Here is a 24,706-nt window from a genome sequence, read left to right as displayed (position 1 = left end):
GTCTTAAATGCCATATTATAAATGCTATGACTCATAGAGTGTTAATGGATATGCGGCCATACAGCTGAGGTGACTCAGAGATATGGGAAACTTTCCATACTTATCATGGGGATTTCTCATGGCCAGCTACATCAGGCCCTGTTGCTACATGATTCAAGACCAATCACACTTGACCTTGACCTACCCTGTTGGAAGGCTTATCATGACCACACCACTTCCTTTGCATAATATACACTAATGCACCTAAAGCATCTAGCCCCATTGTGCTGTATAGTGCATACACAGCAGTTTGGTGTTTTTTCGTGACAACTGCATAAAAAAAAACTTTTGTACTTTTAATCGCATATCTTTACACACAGTTAAAAGCAGAGTCACACAGGAAGTTAGCTAAGTCAGTGTCTTCTATTACTTAGAAGAACCTGACATATATAAAATGTTTTTTATTAGTTTGCATGCACATGAAATCAACTTTAATTATATTATAACCACACATTTTCCATTTACACCAGAAGAGTTCGGAGGAGCAGCTACAGCTATTATACAACTGCATAATTCTAAGAATGTTATCAGTCAATGGCATCGTCTCACACTTCAAGCACGTATCTTACTGTAAATGTCCCTGAACAGATAAAAATTACAGTGTAGGCTATCTGGTGGCACAAATAGAATTCCAAATTTACATTTAGGTTATATCTGTTTACTTCCTGTTTCTATATGAGTTCATCGGGACCACACAAAGACTGCTTCGCTCTCTGAGCGCCTTGGTTTGTTTTTTCGGGGGGAGTTTTATGCCTGACCTGACGCCTTTTCGCAAATGACAACGAACTTAGAAAAACAAATAAACGCTGCCCCCTTCTTCCTTCCTCATCACAGCTGGTTCTTGTTGGATTCAGTCGCCTTGACCTTTATTACAACTCATATTGAAAACTGGGTCACTGTGTCTTATAGTAAGTACCAGGTGAGACAGTAATACTTCCTGTTGTGGTATTTTTAAAAACTATGGGTGTATTTAACTCAGAGACTTTATCTGTGTGCACAGACAACAGGGTTTAAAGCAGCACTTTACTTACAGTAAAGCACAAAGTAAAGTCTACAAAGCCACAGTATAACACATCACTACATCTGAATGTGTCCATAAACATTTGAATTGTTCATTTACCGGCAATCAGTGGGGGTGCACAGCGATGAAAGAATTAACTGTAGCCCATAACAATAACGTCCCGGCACAACACACATCTTTGCAGTGAGTCAGCTAAATTTATTTGGAAAGGAAGATGCTGTTTCACAGTATAACAGTATAACAGACTAGCAAGAAAATCCACTAATTCGTCTCATTTTTTCTTCACTTCATCAAGTCAGACCTTTGCGTATCATGAAGTGACTGGAAAATCACATTTTCATGTTGAAAGGTTCAGACTGGATTAATGGACTGCATACCATGAAACTCCTAAATTCTTTTACCTTCTTCATCATGATTATTCTTCATTTTACATTTACAAAAAATGATTAAACTTGTGTAGTTTCTAACTTAGAATCTAAAGATCTTAAAACTTTCTGCTGGCATCTGAAAGCCACACAGGCTTTACATCTTCTCTGTCCTGCCTCCACTCATCTCCTATCAGGCGCTTTCTGCTCCACTGCTTACTGAGAGGCAGAAAGCGCTGAAGTAAAGTACTCACAGATGTGTGTTTCTACTAAAACCTGGCAAATCAGAAGAGGCGTCACGGATTGTAAAAGTAACCTCACTGCCTTAATCGGCAGGGGTTTGACTGTGTGCGCATGTGTGTGTGTGTGTGTGTACATTATATGTGTTGTAAGTATATGGACATGAATAATGTGTCTGTACGTCTGGATTAAGCTGTCTCTCTTCATGCAAAAGCAGAAAGTTTGTGGGATAGTTGAGTTGGATTAAACCCATGCTCATCCCAAGCCAAGATGTCAGACAAGGCTCTTCTCTAGTCACTTTCCTCCCTTCACTCCTCCCCCAAATTTGCCAATTCAGAGTTCAATGCGTATATTTCTAAAAAACATAATTTCTTTACTTGTCAAGGCTGATGTCGTCAGAAGGCTGCTCCCAGCTGGAGGAGAACTGGTTTCGCCAGGCCATTACAGTTATTGTTTTACTTGCTGGTTTCTGCTCATGAATTCTAATCCAGGTATTGAAGGACTGTGTGTTATTCTCTGTGTGTGTTTGTGTGAGTGTCTTTGTACATTTTAGCTCTGCCAAGGTCTGCTAGGCGCCACTACTGAGGTCTTGCTCAATCTTATGAACCTAACTTTCCACTTTGATGATTTGGATCCTGTCGAAAGGTAAGTGTGTGCGTGCGCGTGTGTGTTCACGTCTGTATTTTTGCCACAGGCAGCAGAGTTTAGCTGAGTCCTGCTGTGCTGATAGAACCAGAGCCACCAAATAAAAAACCCAAATAATTAACAGCCTCATTCCTGTTTCAAAGGCTAATCCTCTCTCCCCTCCCCTCTCTCTCTTTTTCTTTTTACACACCCCCCCCCCCCCTTTTTTTTTTCTTCTTGACCCAAATTCCATTTTCCTTGGCTCCATCTAGCTTAGTGTAATGACGAGGGTTATGAAAATCATCTGGCAACTCCTGTGACAATATGTCACTAAAGTAGCAAGAATGGCTGTAGAGTATGGAATCCCACCAAGAGGCAAAGATTCACTCCAACACACACACTCACGAACACACTTCTTAACTAGGGCTTGGCTCCAAGCAATGTGTTATTCATTAAAGGGAATCAGATTGTCCTCACTTCATTGCCTGCTCCGTTTCTCCTTTTACCAAAAGCAGAGAGAAGAAAAAGTGGAATAAGGAAGATAAGTTGAGGCAAACTTTATTTGAAGACTGCTTTGGTTGTAGGATCCACAATGATCAGTTATAGAAAAGGTGTAAATGTCAGACACTCTCCCTGTTTCTAATTATGTTGCATTTCTCGTATGTCTCAAATCGTTTGAATGTATTGTGTGGTGTTGTGTGAACTCACTATGCAGTAGGCCACCAGGGCTCCCTGCACAAATCCTGCCAGGACATCGGTCGGGTGGTGCTTGTGGTCGGACACGCGTGATAGGCCAGTGTAGAAAGCCATCATCAGCAAAGTGAACTGGAGCAATGGGCGGAGGAGACGAGCGCCACGCCATGTAAACCTGGACTGTATGTAGAACTGGAAGCAAGGAGGAGAGAAGAGAAGAACCAAATTTAATATGCAAAACTGTGCACATGCTCTGACATAAATTCCCTTCGACAAACAGAAAATGTTCTGTGTATTTGGTGTAAAACATATAACCTAAATTATCAGAAGGCAGTAATAAACCCTCACACACACCTGACTAGTTTTCATAAAAGACACTAAACGCTGCCTTTATAACCCTGCACCTGTGGTGTCTGTGTGTGTATATTATTACTGTCTGAGAGGTCTAGACTGACTCAAAGTGGGCAGGCGCTTGCCAGATCCGTAGAGAAATACATACTGTCTTCTGAAACACACACACTTGACTGCATGAGACCCGGACATGACTGATTCATGGTTCAAGATCCCAGCTGTAAAAACAATACAACCACAGTATGCCACTGAACACACACACACACAAATACACACACACACACACACACACACACACACGCATATATATATACATACCATGCCATGCATGCTTCAACACTTGGGATGAACTCTTTACCCTCTTATAGTGCAAACAGAAGACAAAACGGATGCACCCCCTTACACTCCGCCTGCAGCCCATTTTCTGGGTCATGATGAAGACAGGGGAGAACCAAAACAGGAAAAACTAAATCCAAGGCCACTTTCAGTCACTTACACAAGAGCAAAGTCATACACGCTCTTGCTCTTTTTTTATCCACTTAACATGCACAGCGGTGAGGTCAGCCCAGGTTCCTCAGACATCCTGTGTTTCTCCACCACTCATACCCCTGACTTCCTGTCTCTCACAACCAGAGACAGAGGGCCTGGGAGGGCGAGCCTCAGCCAAGGTCTACCCAGCCTAGACCTCCATACTTGTGTCCTATAATCAGTCAGTCTAACAATTCCTGCAGACAGTGCCGGCCTGCAACCCCCAACCACTAGCCCTGGTAGGTGTGGACATAAAGCTCTCTCACATTTCCTCTACGACACCCTATCATTGTTCTTATCCTTACGATAGCTGAGGAAACGATCCCTCCCATCCCTTCTGTTCTTGTTCTCCTCCTCGCTGGCAGGGATGTTTAGACTTCAGGCTTCCTATACAATGGTTGTCAGGTAGTGAGTTAGAACTACTGATAAGAGCTTTTGACTGACGTAATGCACCTATGAATGAAACCTAGCTAAAAAAAAAAACAACTTTGCACAGCCTGTGAACCTTTTCAGTTTAACAAAGTTTTAATGAAGGATGTGGGAACAATAATGAAAACTTGAACTTAGTCAAAACATGAGATATTACAACCTACCAGTCAGTGTGCCCATATCTAATTCGAACACACTGAGGTAACCCAAATAAGCCAGTCCAAGCCTGGTTCAACACACTAAGTCACACAAAGCATGTGAAAGCATTCATGATCATCTAAAATAAAGTTCAGTGTCTCGTCTTTAAATCCAACATGACCTCTGCCTTTTTAACCGAGTCTTGTTCCCAGAATTTGTCTTGACTAGTTAGATATGAGGAAAATACCAACAAAACACAACAAAAGGAATAAATTCCCATGACAGATGGAGCCAAAAGCGACACAAAGTCTGGTGGTTTCTAAAGGAATCCAGTAAGATCTTCTCGCCTTGTCCCTCTTGCACCAATTCAGAGTGAATGTTAAATTAAAAAAAACATGAACAAACACAACAAAGTGAGAAAGAATTAGAAAGCAAGGTCTCGCTTTACATGCGTGCCCCATTCTCCTCTTTTCTTTTGGTTCACACCATGTTGTGGCACATTAACACAGCTGTGGTTAGAGCCATTTTTAACTTGAATACAAATATTGTCTTTTATTTAACCACCAACATGCATTCTGGCCCAGAAACAGTGAGATATCGTATAGTCACAACTAACTCACGCAAACACTTCGTTTTCTCATTCTGAGAATACGCAGATGTTGAGTGTGCATTAGCCAAAACAAAAGATAGTTCAGTGGCACACACAAATGCACGCATATGCTTGTTTTCTGTGGCTGTGGTGTTGCTGAACAGCATGCCATGTGGTCTGCGCCAGTTATGGGTGTGCTGTCTCTGAAGCCTATGATGCTGTTAAGGCACAGCTCAAACCACATCAGTCAGAGATGCAGCACTGAGGCATGCTTGTCAGGAAATTAAGTGCTTCAACTTCACTAAATGCCAATTAGCAGATGAATTGAGGTTGTGAGAAAGAGGACGAGGTGGCAGCCCCAATGTGGAAATGACACTTTCAAAGTGGAAAGCGATGAGTGAGCGAAAGCACCAAAGAAAAGAAATATGTATGCCACTAGAGGCTTTGATGAGGAAAAAGGCAGCCTTGATAACCTATTTTCACTAGAACGGTTGTGCAAAAAGCAACATTTGCATATGAAGCTGTTCCATCTTCTATTTATATTCTATTCATTTAATTGTTTTAAGTATTGAGTATTAATCCCTGACATTAATTCTTATTAGCTACCACGTGTCCTCAACTGTCAAACTTCTATATTCTTCATATTCCTTTGGTTTTAATTTAGAGTTTGGCTCTTAGTGACGTCTACAAGAATGCATATTTAGGCAGACTTCAAGAGGGGACTTCTTTGAGTGGAAAAGCAGCAGTTTCCTTTTACCACTGCGTGGGCCTACTTTGTGGTCTTTGTTTCAGGACGGTTTTGTATTCAAAAACATCAACTACAAGCTGTTCTGCCTCTTTTCAACTCCATTCATATTTGGACTGATGCTGGCAGTCCTGAGTTTACCACAGCTGGAACATTGGTCTTTGACTAGTGTGTCACTGTGTGGTCTGGATGCAGCACATCTCCATTCCCTTGCTACTTTCCCCCTGCGTTTTATGCAGTTCTTTTCCTTCGTCTGACCAGAGTGCAGCTGTAGGTTCACCCAGAGGCTGGGAAATACCCACAGCAACCTCTCACTGCACTGCACTGCAATCCACTATAATACATGGGATATTCAAGTGTCTTCACTCTGAGAACCAAGACCACCTGGTAACCAGGCCAGCCAAATCCAAAACACTGACTCTATTCTTAAATCCCTGTAGCATACAAGGGAGATTAAAATTTGTGGTCTGTAAACAAAGGAAGAAAGGGAGATGATTGGGATGTGTGTTTGTGTGTGTGTGTAGCTTGAAATGCCTCTGGGGTGCTAAACCCTACCAGACACCCACAACAGGTGGACTGAGAGAAAGATGTGGAAAGGGATGAGTGAGAACAGGAAGTATGCATGCAACTGTTTTGAAGAAAACAGGTGGAGTGCATCCATCCTTCTCCCCAAGGAATTAAAAAAAGAGTATAAAAATGAGTGAGGAGATGAAGAAGAGGAGGTGGAGCAGTGGATAAGAACAATGTTTTTCTCTTTCTTCAAGCAGTAAATCCCCTAATCAGAGCCCAGCCTTGTTTCCATAACTCCATCTATGTGCAAATCATTGTTTCTCTGATTGTCAGCATATGTGTGCCTGCATGAATGTTAGAATATCAGAGCTTGATGGTTACTTACACACAGGTAGAGCATGGTGAATAACGAAAACGAGGCATGTCCTGAGAAGAAGGATTTCCTGTGGAGAGAAACCGTAACTTTTAAACTCTGAAGGAGTACATTAATAAACATATTATATTCTGTTCATACTGTGTGTGCATCGTTGTTTACACAAACCTAGCTTCCTGTACTTCACTCTCTTCCCCAGTGCAGGTATAGTTGGTGATGTACCCCAATGAACAGTTAATAGTGGAGAAATTTGGTCTGCAAACATCTAAGAAGTGGGGTCTCATCCGACCTACAGACACCTTGGCAATGTCTGTGAATGACTGGCTGATGGCGCAGCCAAAGAGAAACACACCTATCTGCAAGATGGCACACAACAGTGATTAGATAAAGCAGATGACTGTAACTGATTGTTAGATAAGAACTGTCTCCATTACTGTTGCTATGGTTTTAAGACTTCTACACTTACACAGCACAAGTACCTAAAACAATAATGCTGGCAGATTTATCGTACACAGGATATGAGTTTTTAAAATGTAGCATGCTATTCTAAGACCAAAAATTTTGTGGCTGATGTAAACGTTGTATCGCTAACAGATTTTAACAGCTGTTACTAATTATGTCTTCTGAGTAATTCACTACACTCAGTACTGTTTTTGACTTCCTCAAGAGGCTGGTCCAGAGACCACAGAAAGGTCTCATATCACTTCAGTTATATTGCACTGAAGGTTTATAATATTTTTTTGTGTTGATGCAAAAAACATGTTTCCTATCCCACTTTTGAGATAATGTTTTAGTTCCTTCAAAACATTCAATAGCTGTTATTAGAATTTACAGTCGACTATGTGCCTTACATAAAAATTACATACATACAATGTTAGGTTTGGCAATAAAATTGAGATGTTTAAAAAAATGCTTTACTATGTAAGAAATTATTAGAACACGTATGATGCCAGTCAGATGCAGAGCTGACCTGCTTGTAGAGAGCTGCAACGTAGGGATTCCCCACAAATGACTTTGTTCCTTGGTGCAGCTGGTGAATCCTGTAGCATTCTCCAATCACAATCTAAAAGGAACATTTTTTTCAGATACAGCACACAACACTCATTACAATTTTTTTAAGACGTTGCCGAATCAAACAGCACTACATTAGTTTCAGACACATAAAACCATGCAATAAAATTGTAACTTTTGAGTTATCATGCAGGAAATCTAACTCAATTCCAGGTTGAAGTAACAGAGAGATTATGAAGGATGTAACAGACAGGAAAGACAGGACAATAAATGGTGCAAAGTCACACATAAACAAACATAAAAGATGAGCATGGCCTGCCTTTCCCTCAGGCAGTTTGAATATGATGTGAATGTGAGCAAAGGTTCAATGATATGATCCGGTCTTCCACGTCGGATGTAAAGAATAAAAAAAGAAAGTGAACGTCAATGAAAAAGGAAAACAGGTATCTATATAATTTTTTATGGAGCTTTAGTCCAGTGAGCTAATTGTGAGTCCTGTGGTAGTCTAACCAGGAAATGCTGAGTAGAGGTAAGGCCTATTGAAAAGACCTCATCTATAAGGGGCTTGTGCGCCAAGTCATGCCTTGAGGCACAAAGATGTCAATAAGTCTGTACCACCTGGGTCCCTGGACTAATAGACCAGTTGCTCTTTCCTTCTTCTTCCCACAAAAGGCTTTAGTCTTCTGAATAATTTCTTTAAAAAGTATTTACCTGCACATCGTTATGCCTGCAGACATTGTGAATGTAAACAGCACTATGTGCACAGATGAATGTGCACACATTCACACTGCCTATGGCAGTCTTTCCACACAATGTACCCTCGTATTATTAGCTTCTTTTACTGTGTACATGTACTCTTTGTGTGTGCTGTTAATCTTGACAAACACATCTATTCTGGGTATTAGGTGCTCAGCTCAGCTCACAGCCAGGCAAAATAAACGTGGTGGTGTACTGTATGTTTGTCTGTGCTATTGTCATTGAATTACTCAGATCAGAGGTGGAGATTAAAACCACAGGAGGCTAATACAGGCCACAATTGTTTATTTTTGTTGCCAGCATTCAAATCTCTTCTCTTGTTTCTACCCCCTGTCTTAGTTTATATATCTGCTTGTATAGAGCATCTCTGAGTATCCCAGAGAATCTAATCTTTTTTTTTTTAGATCATCGTTATGCATGGTAACTCATAACTTCTAACTGTGGAAACAGAGTCTGCCAGACATGAATCTGTCTGACCAGCAGGGCTATTGGGATTTTCCTTTCAACAGAGATAAACAAGAGACCCAAGTGGAATCTGCTACCACTGCATGTATATATGTGCATATATGCGTATCCATGTGCCTGTGCCAGCATGGGAGACAGCGCGTGTGTTACAGGAATGGTGTCGGCATGGCAGTAGACGCCACTAATGGAATACAGCTGTGTAAGACACGCCAGCTTTGCCCACACGTGAACATGTGAGGGAGCTAACTAACACAAGAACAGGGTCCTGAATCCAATAAGCAGAAGAGCTGAGCTGGTCCAGCGTGTACGTGCGTGGGCGCCCACTAAGTTGATGGCACCGAGGCGACAGCGAAGCAATGTTTCAGTCTGGGAACTTATGAGGGGGCTGTGCCACATAGGAGTCTGGGGGCTGTAAAGATCATTTAGCTTGACCACGTGGCAGTAATTGTCATGCACCCCACCACAAGTCATTATAACATGTTTCCACTAAACTTGACCCCCTCTAATCTGCTGGCACAACACCAGAACCATTCCCGTTTTCTGGAGCACGGTTCCAGTCATGGGAATTTCATGCTGTTGCTAACTAGTGAGACGCTCGAGGCTACCAGTGTGGTAGCGAACAGAGCGCTGACATATTTACCAGTAGTAATGTACAGGGCACAGAGGGCACGGAGTCAGCCATGAGAATGGAGTAAGAGCTCATAAAATCTCTTTGGTATTTGGCATGCAGGCATCAACACACATATACACCAACATACACTTCCTAATATCGCTTGGGGGGCCTCTCACTACCGACTGACTCACTCACTTAGTAAAGTAATAAAATGCAGGCCATTATAAATGGCTTGGAAAAAGCTCCTGAAGAATGAAGTATTAAGAAGAAAGCATTATAGAATGGAGGGGGAAACAAAAAAGCACATTTAAAGGAAAAAACTGGAGACTTTTAGATAACACTGCATGATAAAAACAAAAATTTGATGAAGGCTCTATGTTAGGTTTGGGACTATGCGTTTTGGTTTCTTAATGATCGTTTTCTTTTGTCTTATGCTTTAAATCCAGCTTCTGTCTGCTCTACCTAAAACACTGACTCACTCCCCACCAAGTTCAAGAAGATCCCGTGTTAAAAGATGTAGATATTTTGATGAGTCATCTTTATATAATCTTCATTCCAATATTGACCAAAATGCATTATTTGTTGCAATAAATAAGCAGCCCCACCGATCTCTGTACTTACTGGGGATATTAACCGGATATCAATTTTGCTCCATAGGAAGGAATCCACACCTTGAGACATCTGGTGTATGTTCTTAGCTCTCCAGTTGACATTGTGAAGCTACAATCTGCACGATTATGACTTAACAAGAGAATACCGCCTATTTACTATTTACAATACTGAAGCAGCGCGGAACTTCCGTTGGTCTCTGATAGCTGCCTATGGCTCTATGTGAAGAGCCACTTGTGACAGGGCCAAGGTGCTAATCCGGTCCAGACGATCTGATTTTTCTTTACTTTCAAAGATCTTTAGTGAAGATCTTAGTTCAGTTAAACTATATTCATAGATTAAAAATCCACTGAGCTATAAGACCTTTTGCTTTTTGGAATGTCAATAAATGTATGATGTTTCCAGAGCCAAAGTTAAATAATTTAGACCTCGACGTTAACCAAAATAGCCATAATGATGATTTTTGTCACAATTGAGTAACCCTACTATGACGTATCTAAGAGTTTTACAAGGATTAAACCAAGGGAGGTGTAAAGATCGACTTACGGAGAAGATGCCAATAAGAATGCCAACACCACAAAGCACAGCATCACTAATGGTCTCTCCCTCTTTTCGCGGGTACCGGATGGACTCGTCCGAACAGTAAAACCCGCGCTGGTACGGCTGTATGGTGCTAGTCTCAATGATCAGGAAAGGCAGGCTAGCTACAAAAGACACAAAGAGAGAAGGACAGGAAGAGGGAGAGAAGAAAGAAATAATAAAAGCACCAGGTCAGTTACACAGACACAAACAGGAGAGAACGGCGGGAGCACAAGGAGCATGCCGGCACTGGGGATCATGGGATAGCAGAAGTGGTTGGGGCTTAAGGAAGTCAGATGGACAGCTTAGAGCAAAGGAGTGACTGTTTTCCAAAATCAGATGCACTTGCAGCTTCAGAAAAAAGTTATATAAGCCTATCTAAACTTTGGTAGAGCTTATGTAGCAGAGTCACTCCTTCACAGCCACCTTCATAAACCTCGAGCCCTTCCTATTTCCGCCTTCAGAGTTTCCCATCGCCAAGTGCTTTTTATGTCGGATGGACTTACGGACACCGCAGGCAGTGTCAAGCCAACAGAAATGAGGACTGAGGAAGGTACGGTGCTTCTCTTGTAGGGGTAGTACAGGCTGGAGTCGCTGCAGTAAAACCCCCTGTGGTAAGGACGAATAGCGGTACGATGGAGTACCAGGGCTGGCAGCATAGCTACACACAGACATACACAAACACATGGATAGCTGCATGAACCTATGCAAATACATGAGCTGACTCACAGTCACATCTAATACGGGGAATCATACTGTCACATAGCTCAGTTTACTTACCTGTAAGCTGAAGAGAAAGTATCATTAGAAAACAAATTAGAAGACAAAAACCTTTCACAGGTGTGTGTGCTCACAGTAAACAGTCTGTTTACTCGACAAACTGTCTCCTGCTGCTCTAGTTGACAGTGCGACAACAGGCCATTGAGAACTGAGCTTTATCCTGTAGCTTCACTCATTCCTCACAGAGCAAACACACACTCACACTCAAGGCTATTGGTTCATTATTAAAGAAGAAAGAAACCAATCAACAGGGGGATATTGTCAATAAAGTTTGCATAGTTTTAGGGAAAAGAGTTTCAAAATATCTAGTAAAGAAAAAGAAACATTTCTGGGACATCCCTCTTGTACTACTCCTTTAACACTCCATAACAATCTAAAGAATTTCACAACTAATAACAATGCAGGGCCATGATTAGCCATTAGTAAAAATTCATTTTGATGTCTGCTTTCCTAACCAGTCTCACACACATGGACTAATATACTCCTGACAAGGGGGAAAAGAAATACACATCTCCAAATCAAAGCAATACAAATATAGGCGTGTAAACGCTGGCTGGGACTTTCAAATTCTTCTTTGAGGGATTTAAAAATGTGTGAATACCAAGAAAAACAAAAGAAAGCCCACCCAAATCTGGAACATTTTTTGCATAAGAACATGTTCTCATGCAAAATGTGAGCTATGTGTTCACAGTTGCTCATAAATAGAGAGAAGTCAAGACAAGAAGGTGTCCTGAAGACCCACATCCAGACACACCAACATATACATTCAATGTCAGACTGCTCAGAAAGTAGTCCCACATGTGGTTCATGTGGTTAGCTCACATCATGGTTTCCTTTGATGTTTTGGTTTAAGATCCAGGTCTACTCATGAATGCTGCTGAGAGCCACAGCTGTCTTCTCGCCAGTGATGGGTGATGAAGATCATGTTACCGGTCTGTACTGAGGAGCACAGCACTCAGATGAACTTCACGCAAACCTCAAAACACACATTCTTGTGCATGCCTCCGAGAGAAGCACACTCAGCTTTCAGACTTGCATAATGAAACCAAAAGAAGACAGTGTTGTCTCAGGTGCTCGCCAGATCAATGTGTATATGTTTAAGCCATGTAATATAGCTACAGTCAAGAAAAAAACATTTTTTCTTGATTTTATGCTGTTTTGCTTCCTCTGAAGACAAATTTTGCCAGCAGAGTTTAAAGCGTTTTTGTATTATTATAGCTGATTTTAGTGTGAATTAAGCTCTTTTTCTCATTGACTCTCTTTCCACTGGTCAACATAGGTCAGCAGATGTAATGGTCACTGAAGCAGACACCTGCACAAACAGCATGCAGAATTCATCAGGGCACTGGTGGGCCCACACAAGGCTAGCCCAGGCTACAGTGGTGTCTGAGAACCATGTTGTGCATACAACAGGAAGAAGGAGATGTGGGTGAGCACAGAATTGCCCAGGCAAGGCAGGGCGGGACGATCAACACAACTTAAGATGAGGAGATTCCAGCGTGTTTCTGTTCATACAAGACTTTCAGCATAATCTGCCTGGGAACTTGGCTACAGATACTTTAAACAAAGTGAGAACCGTCACATGTTAACTCTAGGCATAAACTGGGGTGTGTTGGGTAAACAGTCAGCCTGGAAAATAAAACATTTCCAAAAATCAGTTTCTGGTTTCTCTCACAGCATTCCCTGTTTTTCCTGGGGTTTTGCGTTTTTCTTCCCCCTTCTTTCCTGTCTTTCTCCATCCTTCCATGCTGGCCTGCTTGTGGAGGGAGGATTCACATGCTAATGAGGAGGCATGAAAGAAGTTCATGGGCTTAACAGACACACTCAGACAAAAACACACAAGCTAACCAGTGCTTAAAGGCTAAACCGATGGGAGAATACCATGGGAAACTCGGGAGTTGACCAGCTGAATGACTGAAAAAGTAAAGCGAGATTGAGCAATTGAACACCTCGACACTACCTATTGAGAAGTCATGAAAGCCTCTCTGTCTGCCCGCTGCACAGCCTTGAGATGCCAGGCTCTTTTGCGCTGCCCACCCACCCCTCCATGCTGTCGCCCTTAAAGCACCCTGTATGTTGGCATTCTCCTCATACCACAGTCAGTCCATGAAACTCTCAGCACAAATTCAAAGGCGCACCAGTGTTAACCCTATGTCACATCTGAACCTCCTCTACAAACAGTGGCGTGAAGATATATGACCCCTTTTCCCCAAGAGCAAATGACCTTCGGGAGACCTGCTGACCCACAGAGAGAGGAAAAGTGGTGGAGGAGTGTCAGAGGAGGGAAAAACCAAGACAGAAGGGAAGGAAACAGAAAGAAGTGGGATGGGCTTTAGCAAAGACCTGTGGTGCATCACTGAATTAAAAAAAACAACTGCTTTACAAGTTCTGTCAAGAGGTCGCTTTTACGCGACGATGCAGTTCATACTTCAACTACCGAAACAGAGGAAACATTCATTTGAAGAAGTTGTGTGTGTGCTTTGATAGGAAATGAGCCTTACACACTATTAAGCCAAGGAGCTGTTTTTAGCACACAAACTGGCATGTAAAGAATAATTGGGGTCTAAAAATTTCCTCAATGGCGAGCTAGAGAAAGACAGGGAGGGTCTGAAAGTATGAAGAATTCAACAGGGGAAAAAAACATAAATGCACTCACACACACATAACCAAAGTGGGTGGCTTAGTGAGTTTGGGAACAGTTCTATTTGTCTTATCAGATCCTGTCATGCACTTCTCTCTTCAGAGAACCGCTGCAGACCACTAAAGACTTACCGCAGGTCAGAGAGAGAGAGAGAGGAATTCCTTTGGCTGGTTGAATCTGTGTTTATATGCAGAGGTCATGGCAGGGCCTGTGTATGTATGTGTGTGTGTGTGTGTGTGTGTGTGTGTGTGTGAGTGAGAGAGCGAGTAAGGGCACTGGACTTATTTTCCATTCGTAAATCCACTCACATGCTCACGCTCTGCTGCCTGCTGGAAATGACAAACACATGATAAAAATATGTCCACGTGCGTTTTGGTTGGGTTGGGGTTTTTAAATGTATGTATGTAGTTTTCTTTGTATGCGATCGAGTGTGTATGTGTGCGCATTTGTTTATGTGACTGAGATTATCCTTCAGGCGTCCGTTTGATTGGCTTTGGAGCTAAATTTGGCGTAGTCAGCGAGAGCTTCGATTAGCAGGGCTAAGACTGATTTTTTTAGTAAGAAAAAAAAGGATTTACTTTATCAAAATGTTACATAGCTAAAATGAAGAATTTAGGGTTTTTAAACAGTCTTCTTTACTATACAGTTCAAAGTTCCTTGAGACTGCAAGGCAATGATCATGAATTTGCTATCACTTTCTTTTCTTACCTTAAGCCTGGCTATACTTGGCACAACAGGAAACAATTGTTATTCCAGTGCCAGCTAAAGCTCTACATTGCTTAAAAGGTTAATACCCTTTGACATTGCACTAATATCCCTGTAGAACACCAGCGTGTATGTCGAGTCCATGGTAGCGAGGTTCCCGCACTTTGGTTCTCATGACTTTCTCACCGTTCTGGGTTTCTATTGATATTGTAATAGGTTTTCATGGCTTTCAGAAGCAAAATTAGAATGATATCGTTATTTTAGTGAGTGATGCTGATTGTCAGCAGTGAGTGTGAGAGGTAAATGGGAGGCGGAGCAGGGCAGAGGAAAAGGTATTGTAGTCTGCACTAATGGAGGATTTCCTCCTCCTGTCTCTCAATAAGCAATATGTGACTCGTTCTAAGAAGGAGTGGGAACAAGGACAATTCAGAGGAGGGTTAGAGAGGGCCGGGTCTATAGTGTCTATAGTGTCTATAGTGGGTTGTGACTCTATAGACTGAACAGTCAATCAATCAAACTGTTTAGTCGCTTCTTCTCTGATTTTTCTCACCTCTATTTTAGCAGATCAGATAGCAGCTCCGCTCACTTCCGTAGCTGAAATCTGCATGTCGCACCAATTATTGCAACATGCCAAGTGCAAAATGCAGTCTCTAAATATGTGGTTAGATTTACATGGATTCTGCGATAACAAATTTTGGACAATTTAAGCAATCTGTGACATTTTGAGCGAATTAGTAACAGGTTAAAATGTTTTCTTTTCTGTTAAACTAAGTGGAACTTTTTAAAAACCTATAAACAACATGATCTTTGCCTGTGTGGACATGTCAAAGCATTTATATTTTTCAGGCTACTGAAGAAACTCTTAATACTTTTATAATTCTGATTTGTAAATACTAAACGACATAATCTGCATTTGTAAAATGACGTTTTAAAGTGCCCTACATTGCTAAAGAGAAGTGTGGAGAGATATTATCTTGCGGTTATTTGATATGTGTGTGAATGAGAAGGAGTGTCTTTCTTTATGAGCGTCCTTTAGTCCGGGATTGTTGATGAATGAATGCTCTCATCCAGCTGCAAGTGACATTGCAATTACACAGTGTGCATGTGCACTATAAATGGGAATTGTGTGTGTCAGTAGTGAGACTGTGTTTGTAACGCACACAGTTTGTCATAGTGGCAAATTTTCTATTAAAACAGTGGTACATAGTGTATTTTTAACTGTTTCTATTAATTTATTTAATAGTAATTCCAGTCTCAATCTTAAGCTAAGTGTTTACAGAGGACACATATTCATTATCATTTGTACTGTCACCCCTGAGGTTTTAAAAATGGCATGCCAAGCAGATGCCTCGGATGTTTTGAAATTTGTCACACATCAAACACTTTACAGTTAGGCAAGCCCACCCAGTTAGCCCTATCTTAAGGTCACTAAAGCCATGAGCAAGACTATGTGAGGCTTTCCACATATTTAGAGATAGTGTGCATACATTCAAGACAGATCCCGGAAGAGCAAAAGGTCATAGGTGAGAGATGTGACATAACTCTAGGATTATACTATAGCCTACAGGATCCAAATGTCACTGTGACGCTGTGTATTGTATCTTCGAGAGTGTGCGGTTGTGTGTGTGGCTATGTGGGTGTGAAAGTGGATTACTGTGGTTTCACTGGCGACTTCAGCCAACTTCTTTCTGAAAAAATTTTAAGCCGTCGACCACAAAGGGCTTTAAAAATGTCCTCGCAATCCAAATAAACAAACTCGGCTCCATATAAACCACCCGTGCTTTTACCATACACATAATCACTGTTTAGGAAACATACGTTTATAAACGCGTGCACAAACATGCACCGATACAGATGTTTGGCTCGAGATATTAGTTTCTTTGTTTCCACAGGTTGCTGATGTGTCTCACGCATGTACAAAGCTCACAATTACACAAACACAGACGCACACATAGATACACAGGAGTGGCTGAGGTCAGCAGAGTGGTGCGCAGAGTGAATCCCTTTTTCCCCCCCTGTGTGAATGCTGTAGCGACCGGGGGGCCGCTGGCTGAAGCATGTGCTTACTCAGAGAGATTTTATTCACAGGAATAAATGCCTTTTTACACACAGGCATCTGTTGGGACACACTCTAGGGTCTTTTACCAGCAGGCACCTGTGTGGGCAACTTCTGAGTGCTGCTGCTGGCCCTGTGTTGCTTTTGGCTTGTAAGTGCATTTGTAGAGATGAAGAGAAATTCACCTTTGGTCCACATCAGAAACTAGGGAATGCGAGAGGATATTCATAATTTGTTTTAAAAAGATCAGTTAAAAGTCATGGAGACTTATTTAATGCTTGGCTGCACTGTCAGCAAAAAAGACAAATGCACAGCTGCTCCAATGAAGAGAAACATGAGCACCGTCCAGGGCCAGATCACGTTATCTGGCTGGTTGGTTAGATGGCTGGCTAGGCGTTTCTCAACGATTGCCATAATGGCATTATTACCCCTTGGGACAAAAGCCTGGCTGTGCAGAGGAGGGCTATGGATTCTCTGAAACCTGATGCTTCTATCTCTGGGTAATGCTCCCCTGAACTTAACACAAGACTGTCTTCTCATTCCAGCTCACCTCAGCTTATACCCCAGACCATTTTTTAATAACTGTGTACACAAGATGTTAAACTGCTGCTACAGTACAAATGTAAAGCATGATGTTTTCTAGTGTTACATGGATCCTCTTCAGCCAGGGGGCTGCTCTGTATGTAAACAGGATAGAGCTCAGTGGCTGCAGCTTAGATAAGGCCTGTGCCATTAAAGATGCTGAGCTGATTACTACACAGCTCTGAGCAGATAAGCACTACAGCCCACAATCCAGTCAACAATAAAGCTAGAAGCAGCAACAGCCATAAACCACTGATAGATAATAAAGCGACCTTGAGTACCCAGTAAGAAGCTTCTTACGCCCTCTCATCTCTCCCTCATTCACTTATTACCCCTCCCTTCTATTTCATCCTCCTTCAGTCTGCCACTGGTCTGTTGGTCCCTGTTAACGAAACAAAGAGCGCTGAGATGCATCAAAAGGGGTATTGTTCTCTCCGAAACAGAGAAATCGCCCTGACCCCCATCCCTGGATGCACACAGCACACACACAAATACAGAAGACTGTATATGCAGTAAGAGAAAGTGACAGACAGAGGGGCCTGTGTAACAGCAGGAAGCAGGCCCAAGAAAGGATATTGTGGGGGGGGAAAGAGATTTAATGAGGCCCATAACTTCAGATCATCTGCCGCTTGCGCTCTAATTTACATTAAAGGGCTAGTGCCATTGTTGTTCATCACATGTTGACTAATAGAAGTAGAAATAGGGTCTAGAAAAACACTGGGTTAAATCAAAAAAGTAACTGTGGAAAAAGTAGAAAGTCTAAGAATTAATATTTCCATGGGTGTAATGGGCAAGTAGATGTTTGTTGCCCACATGCAGAATTCTGTGAAATATACATTTACATTTCTTGGTGAAGGCTAAAACACAAGTTTAAACACATTCAAAATTGACTGCTAACAAAAGCTTATTGTAAGGTCCTGCCCAGTAATCCAAAATGACTTAAATAAGCAGTTTGAAAAGTGTTTATATGAGAGGGATATAATCATAGATGAGACATGAGAATGAGAGGCATTACTACACTATTGTTGTCAAAGCGTAAACTACAAGCTGGTGTCTTTGTTTTATTGTGCAATTTGTGTGCCAGGATGGCGACAGTATAAAAAAAGGTAAAGGAGATGAATGTGTCTGGTTTGTATAGCAGTGTGAACAGCTACAGGCAAATTGGTCAAGCTTATGCCTTCAGCTTGCCCACGGGAGCCACATGGGACACAGGTCTATAAATCGAGCCACACATGCCTCACACATGCTACCCACAGAGTGAATACAAAATGCTTCACCCTTCAGGCTATATGGTCCATTTAATGACAGCTCTGGGTGCCCTCTCTCTTATTCCCGAATCCCAAAGGACACACATGCACACGCTCACACCCACGCACCTCTAATCACAGCCCTGCTAAGGCACATACCCCAGGGGTTTGGTGGTTAACTCTTGCACCAACAGAAACCCACCGCATGTCACAATGACAGTCGGAAAATGTTGCAGACCTGTCTGGCATTGATGCCACTGGTGCTCTTCATCTCAACATGCACGAAAAACATAGATCTTCCCAAAAATGTGCACTTATATTAGCATCTTATCTAGGAGAGATAGTAGCCCTAGGCTTCTGTTGTCAGGGACATCTGCTGATCTTTATCTTCTGCCAGAGGACACTCGTCACCTCGTCACCTTCTTAAGAGCCATAACCTCACCTTGTCCTGAAGCCGCCAACAAACACTCATCACAGGCTGGGCACAGATAACATTTAGATATCATAACGACAAAAGTATAGTCGAGTAATCAAGCTATGTTGTGTTATGATGTGCAAAGTGTTCTCACAATAAACACTCAATCTGATTACTGTCAAAACTAAGTCCTGAGACATATTCTTCTGTGCATGTCTATTAAGTGTCTGCTGTGGGTGACACATGAGTGTAACTAATGTCACACAAAGAGCATTGCAGATATTGATCATATGTGAGTCTCTTTTCTTTCTGACCTTTCACCTAATGTCTTAAACAGATCCCAATAAATCCCAGCCAAATATATTTCTAAGAACATGTTCATAGCTCCCACCTCTGAAAGACTTGTGCAGAATCCCTGAGAATATTTACCCTTGGATTAAGGTCAGCATCTTTGGATTGGAGCCTGTGTTTCAATTTCTCTGTGATAGACTCACATGCTGCTTCAATGTAGTTTTCTAACAGACACAGACTGTATAATCCATGCATATCAATATTCTTCTAATATTATTTTGTTCATTATTGATCTTTCCCTTGTTATTCTGAGACTATTATGAAGACAGAAGACTGGCTCCGGTAGAGAAGGAACACGGGGAAGGAATGGAGATAGATGTGGAAATGGACTAGGAGGCAAAAAAAAGAGACAGGATTTCATTTCACAACCACACCCACCTCCGACCGACACTACCTTTCCGTTTCCCACCCTTTCCTGAGCTCCACTATACACACACACTCTATATGCCCCCTGGTTCACTTACTCCCAAAATTGCACCAGATGTCCCATCCAGAGTCTTTGGGCACAGAGCTACAGCCAGATGAAGAATTTGTGAAATTCTCAAAAATATTTGTAGAGCGGCTCAGGATTGAAGTGGCTGAGGCCTGGAGAGGTGGAGGTTAAACCTCTCTGACTTTAATGAGAGGCTGTGTGACTGACTGCTGTAATGTTATAGCAGCTGATGGGAACGCAGGAGTCGAATACAGAAGGGTTAACGCTCCGGGGCCAGTTATGAAGCTGATTCCTCGAGGCCAAAAGGTTACGCTCTTCTTGGCTACCTGTCTGTGATTTGTGGAAAAGCAGACCGCTGAACACCTGACTGTATCAGAGCTCCAAATTTTGCAATAAACAATAATTAAACGTTTTAAAACATTATATATATAGTTTTTTGCCTCACAGATCATCATAAGGAGACAGATCGTGATCCTTTAAAAGAAGCATATATAGAGTCAATGAATCCATGTTTATGTTTTACAAAATGACCGCTCCATCCCAAACCAGTTCTGCAGAAGCAAACACATAAAGTATAATCCCCTGTGCATTGTGTAAAACTTAATCATGGTTTAAGTGAGACTACTTTTGGATGCTTGGGTTCCAGAGGGCTCTAGTCTGCGTCTCGTTGCAAAGTGTTCTCACAATAAACATTTTTTTTTTTTCAAACAGCCAAGAGAAGACTATTGGGCAGTGAGTCGCCAAAAGGGAATACGAAATTCTGCGGTCGAGTTTGTGTATTTATAGTGAGTGTATACTGTTTGTGTGCACGCTCCTTATAGCATTGCTAAATCAACTCGACTGCTCTGTAGGAGTGGAACCTGATCCAGAGTGAAATCAGCAGATGACGGTTGCACTCAGCTGCCAAAACTATATGCCGTAACCCTGGTCTTGGTAGTTGAGTGCTGGAGAGAATGTGAGTATGCTTTTTCAATGCCTTTCTAATCTTGCTGTACTTTTGCATTATCAGTTTTCTTCAGCAAAACCAACTGGGATGGCTTCTTCATTAAACATTTAAAGATGTTTTCTTTTGTCCTTGTGTGCAGCTATAGATGGTCTCAGATGTCTTTTATGCAGACACTCATTATCTGCGCCTAAGGGTGTGTCAGTTGGGCACATTAACATCCTATAGGAAGATGTAACTGCAGAGACTCTGCGTGTAGAGCCCAGCTGGCAGAATAGGAACTAATTAAAGGTAATGAGATACTTATCTATTTCCCAGTTTTAGTAGTGTACACTACTTTTTAGCCATAAACAGGCTCAGAACAAAAGCTATCAACCATTAAGCATTCCACTGAGCTCTTCGACAACACACCCGCATTCCTCCTTCCTCATTCAGGATGCCCTGATAACCCTCCCTTTCTACTGATCTCTTCTCCCTCTCTTTTAACCCCCTCCCCAGTCACCCCCTCGCACCAAACCCGCAACTCCCCCCAAACCCCTGAAGTGGGCCAACCAATCATCACTGAGCAGCCAGATTGTGTTTAGCATAACAAAGGAGAATCTTTGTAACCATTTGTTACTGTGTTCTTACATGCATTGTGTGAGTTTACAGGCATACATGCGTGTCTGTGAGTGCGTGTGTGTGTCCTAACAAGGCAATGGAGAACTGTCTGTAGAGCTTTAACCAATAAAGGAAGTTGGTTTGTGCAGGAAATTCAGTCCACATGTGATCAAAGCTCATCTACAGTTATATGAGTGCAGATGAAACAGTGTATCTCTGTCTGGGGTTCTTTAATAAGAAAACTAGTATAAACCCAATGGAAAACTTTGTCTGTCAGCGAGCTTTGCTTCTACCTCACAGCACTTATGTGGAGTTAATGTGCACCATTTGTAACATACTGGATGATACAATCCAGCTCCTGTGTGGTAGTGTTGCATACTTCATCGGTACTTTACTGGTTCCTTTATATTGCGCTATTGGTGTGTCTCCCACCTGCTCCTCTAAAGCCCGGTCAGCCACTGGTCCCACTTTTCGATCCCTCACTCAAATTGGAGAGGCCTTCCCCTACCACAACACATGCTTAAGCAATTATTCCACGCATTCCCCTGGACAGAGAGGGAGAAAGAGAGCCAGAAAGAAAGAAAGAAAGTAATTTGAAGTGAAGAGATCAGGGGCAGCTGGCCAGGGATTGGCAAGATTCTAGGAGTGAATGTGTAGAAGTTAAGCAGAACTCCCGTAATCCTTTTCCAAAAAAGAGAAAGGGGAGATGGGGGGAATGAAAATAGTGTGAAAAGAAGGGGGGGGGGGGGGGGGGTTACTGGCGCTCAACACTAAAAGGACTGGGCTACAGTGACAACAGCCAAAAACAAACCAGCAAAACAACACACACACAGACACCAGACACACATACACAAAGGCAGCACACTGAATCTGTATGGGATGCCCACTGAACTTAGAACTAACACACATTAAAATTTCTGTGGGAGCAAATGAGAGCTAATGCAAAAAAAACCCTGATGTGACATTAGCTTTGGGGAATGTTTTGTGAGCTGTTAGTCAGTATTTTAATTACACTTTGATTTTTACTTCAGTCACCTTGCAACTCAGCCTATGGCCAGCTTTAGCTGGACTGATAAACATGTTCATCTGATTTGGGGTCAGATGATCATCGTTATCAGAGAACAGACTGGGGGAAGTGGTGGGTGTTGTCTGGCTATTTTTAAGGGCAGGTTAGAACACTTGAAAATATTTATGCCCAAGGCATGTTGACAACTGATCAATTACAGTGACACTCCATGGACTTTGAAATGATCAGTATATTACCCGGTGACAGTTATCTCCGATGAGAGAAGCTAGTCACCTGTCTTGACAACAACAAAGAAAAGAAGTTTTCTCTTCTTCTCAGTTTACAAACTGATTGTGATTCTGGGGTGAATTAAAGAAAATTAAAAGTGCGAACTCCTGAAATGTTGTTTGATTTTTTTTTATTCGGCACTTCCACTGCCCGGGGGTGTTGCGTTGGTACTGGATGATAAGGGGATGTAGCAGCTGAAGTTGTTTTGCAGTCAGATAACGGGCAATACTTTTAAAATGATAATACTCTTATTGGCAGACTTGAGAAAAGGCGGGCACCGTTTATCTATTCTAAAGATGACTTTTATTGTGAGTGCAATGTGCAGAAGTTTCTGTCTTCACTTTTTTTTGCATGTACTCTACAAAAGCTGATGTGAGATACGCAGTTTAAATGGTAACAGAGAGGAAAGCATCGTGTAAACATATCTGTGTGAACTTACCAAGTAGAAGGCAGAAGACATCGAGCACTATTAGCACCTTCTTCTTACTGTTGTCAACACCATTGTTGTTATTTAACGTAGAGGTTCCTCCGTTCCTTGTTTCTTGAGCCATTGCTTTCTCATACATGTAATTTTGCATTTGATGAGTCCCCGTTTCAGATCAAAATCCCACACCGCACGGTCTATGAAGAAACTGTGTCAGGCTCTCAAGTCCTTGGAAGAAATGTCATGCAAAGCAACGGGAAACAAACTTCCCAACTCGCAGCTCTCTCGGAGTTTCTGATCTGTTTATGACTCGCTCTCTCGTATTTCAGTTTTACAAAATAATTAAAAGTCAGATGAGTAGTAGGCTAAATGGAGAACTGACCCGCGGCACGAACTTAGTTTTAAAAAATTGCCTGCACTGGTACTGAATGGAAAGCCCGCTCCCCTTTATCTGTCTTGTTTCAAAGACTTGGAGTGAGACTTGCGTTGCGCATCGACAGCCGCTCTTGTTATATCAATCCTTCTTCTCCTCCTCCTCCCCCCGCTCTCTTAGTTCCCACAGCAGCCCTCCTCCTCTCTCTGCTAACGAGTAATCGTCTCCATCCCTGCTTGAAAAACTTGGAAGAGTGGAGACCAGCAGTGGACTGACCACCGTTGCGGATAAACTGCTCCTAGCGGTTACTCACGGTAACAGGCGCAAAACAACCGAAGCGCTTTTGAGTTGAGACTATTAAAAATCTTTGTTCTTGGACAGACAAAATAAAGAGAATATGTGCCAGTATATAGTGCTAGAGTTTTTTTTTTTAATTTTCAATAAAGTGTTTATTTTAAAAGATGAACAAAAATATAATATTGCAACAATTAAAGTTCAAATGTTAATTAAAATATTGATATTTGTTTTTCATGTGAAAAATGTGTCGAAACCTTATATATATTTGTCCAGTCTCCATACAGAGACAAAGACGGGAAGTCTGTAATTCGTGATTTTAATCCTTTTTAACTTCAGGAAATTTCTGTTTCCAGACGATTTTATGTTTAATACAAAAAAAATCTTATAATATAACATAATGTAATATAATATGTTGGTGAGCGAACACTATTTGTTGTCCAATTTGAGAAGCTCGAGCCTTGTGTTTTTTTGTGTATTTTCATCGTATTCCCGTTTCCTCTTTTTTCACATTGTTGTTTTGTCCTAGATTCCTTTCGATGCCGTTCTTGTCCGGGCAAATGGCTATATAAATAAATATTGCTTGCTTGTTGCGTATGTTTAACAATAGGAGTAGAAAGAAATCCGAAACTCATACCAGGTATTGAGTATTGATGAATCATACGTATGCTGCCATCTAGTGGTGAACTCCACATTTTGCATTTAGGAATAAAGAAGAAAAACCCATACTAGTAATTACTCACGAAATATGAGTAATATATATATATATATATATATATATATATATATATATATATATATATATATATATATATATATACACACACACACACACACACACGTGGGGCAAAAAAGTATTTAGTCAGCCACCGACTGTGCAAGTTCCCCCA

General features: G+C 41.7%; 1 protein-coding gene across 2 annotated transcripts in view; it reads right to left on the bottom strand.

Moving 5' to 3' along the window:
• The window catches only part of plpp3 (phospholipid phosphatase 3), a 28,128-nt gene extending 4,455 nt beyond the window's left edge, over window positions 1–23,673 (bottom strand). The window contains exons 1-6 of one of the 2 annotated variants that reach the window (XM_026157713.2): window positions 23,165–23,673; window positions 10,646–10,803; window positions 7,616–7,708; window positions 6,814–7,001; window positions 6,658–6,715; window positions 2,998–3,174 (exon numbers count right to left, since the gene is read on the bottom strand). In XM_026157713.2, the coding sequence (XP_026013498.1) occupies window positions 2,998–3,174; window positions 6,658–6,715; window positions 6,814–7,001; window positions 7,616–7,708; window positions 10,646–10,803; window positions 23,165–23,303 (813 nt within the window). In that variant the 5' untranslated portion in view covers window positions 23,304–23,673. Of the gene's footprint in view, window positions 1–2,997; window positions 3,175–6,657; window positions 6,716–6,813; window positions 7,002–7,615; window positions 7,709–10,645; window positions 10,804–11,184; window positions 11,340–23,164 lie in introns of both variants that reach the window. The other variant, XM_026157714.2, reaches the window with a different exon arrangement.
• Between the last annotated feature and the right edge of the window lie 1,033 nt (window positions 23,674–24,706).

Source organism: Astatotilapia calliptera, chromosome 23, assembly GCF_964374335.1.
Source record: "Astatotilapia calliptera chromosome 23, fAstCal68.1, whole genome shotgun sequence".
Taxonomy (NCBI): domain Eukaryota; kingdom Metazoa; phylum Chordata; class Actinopteri; order Cichliformes; family Cichlidae; genus Astatotilapia; species Astatotilapia calliptera.
Note: the sequence above shows the minus strand (reverse complement) of the source record. Positions and strands in the feature narration are given on the sequence as shown.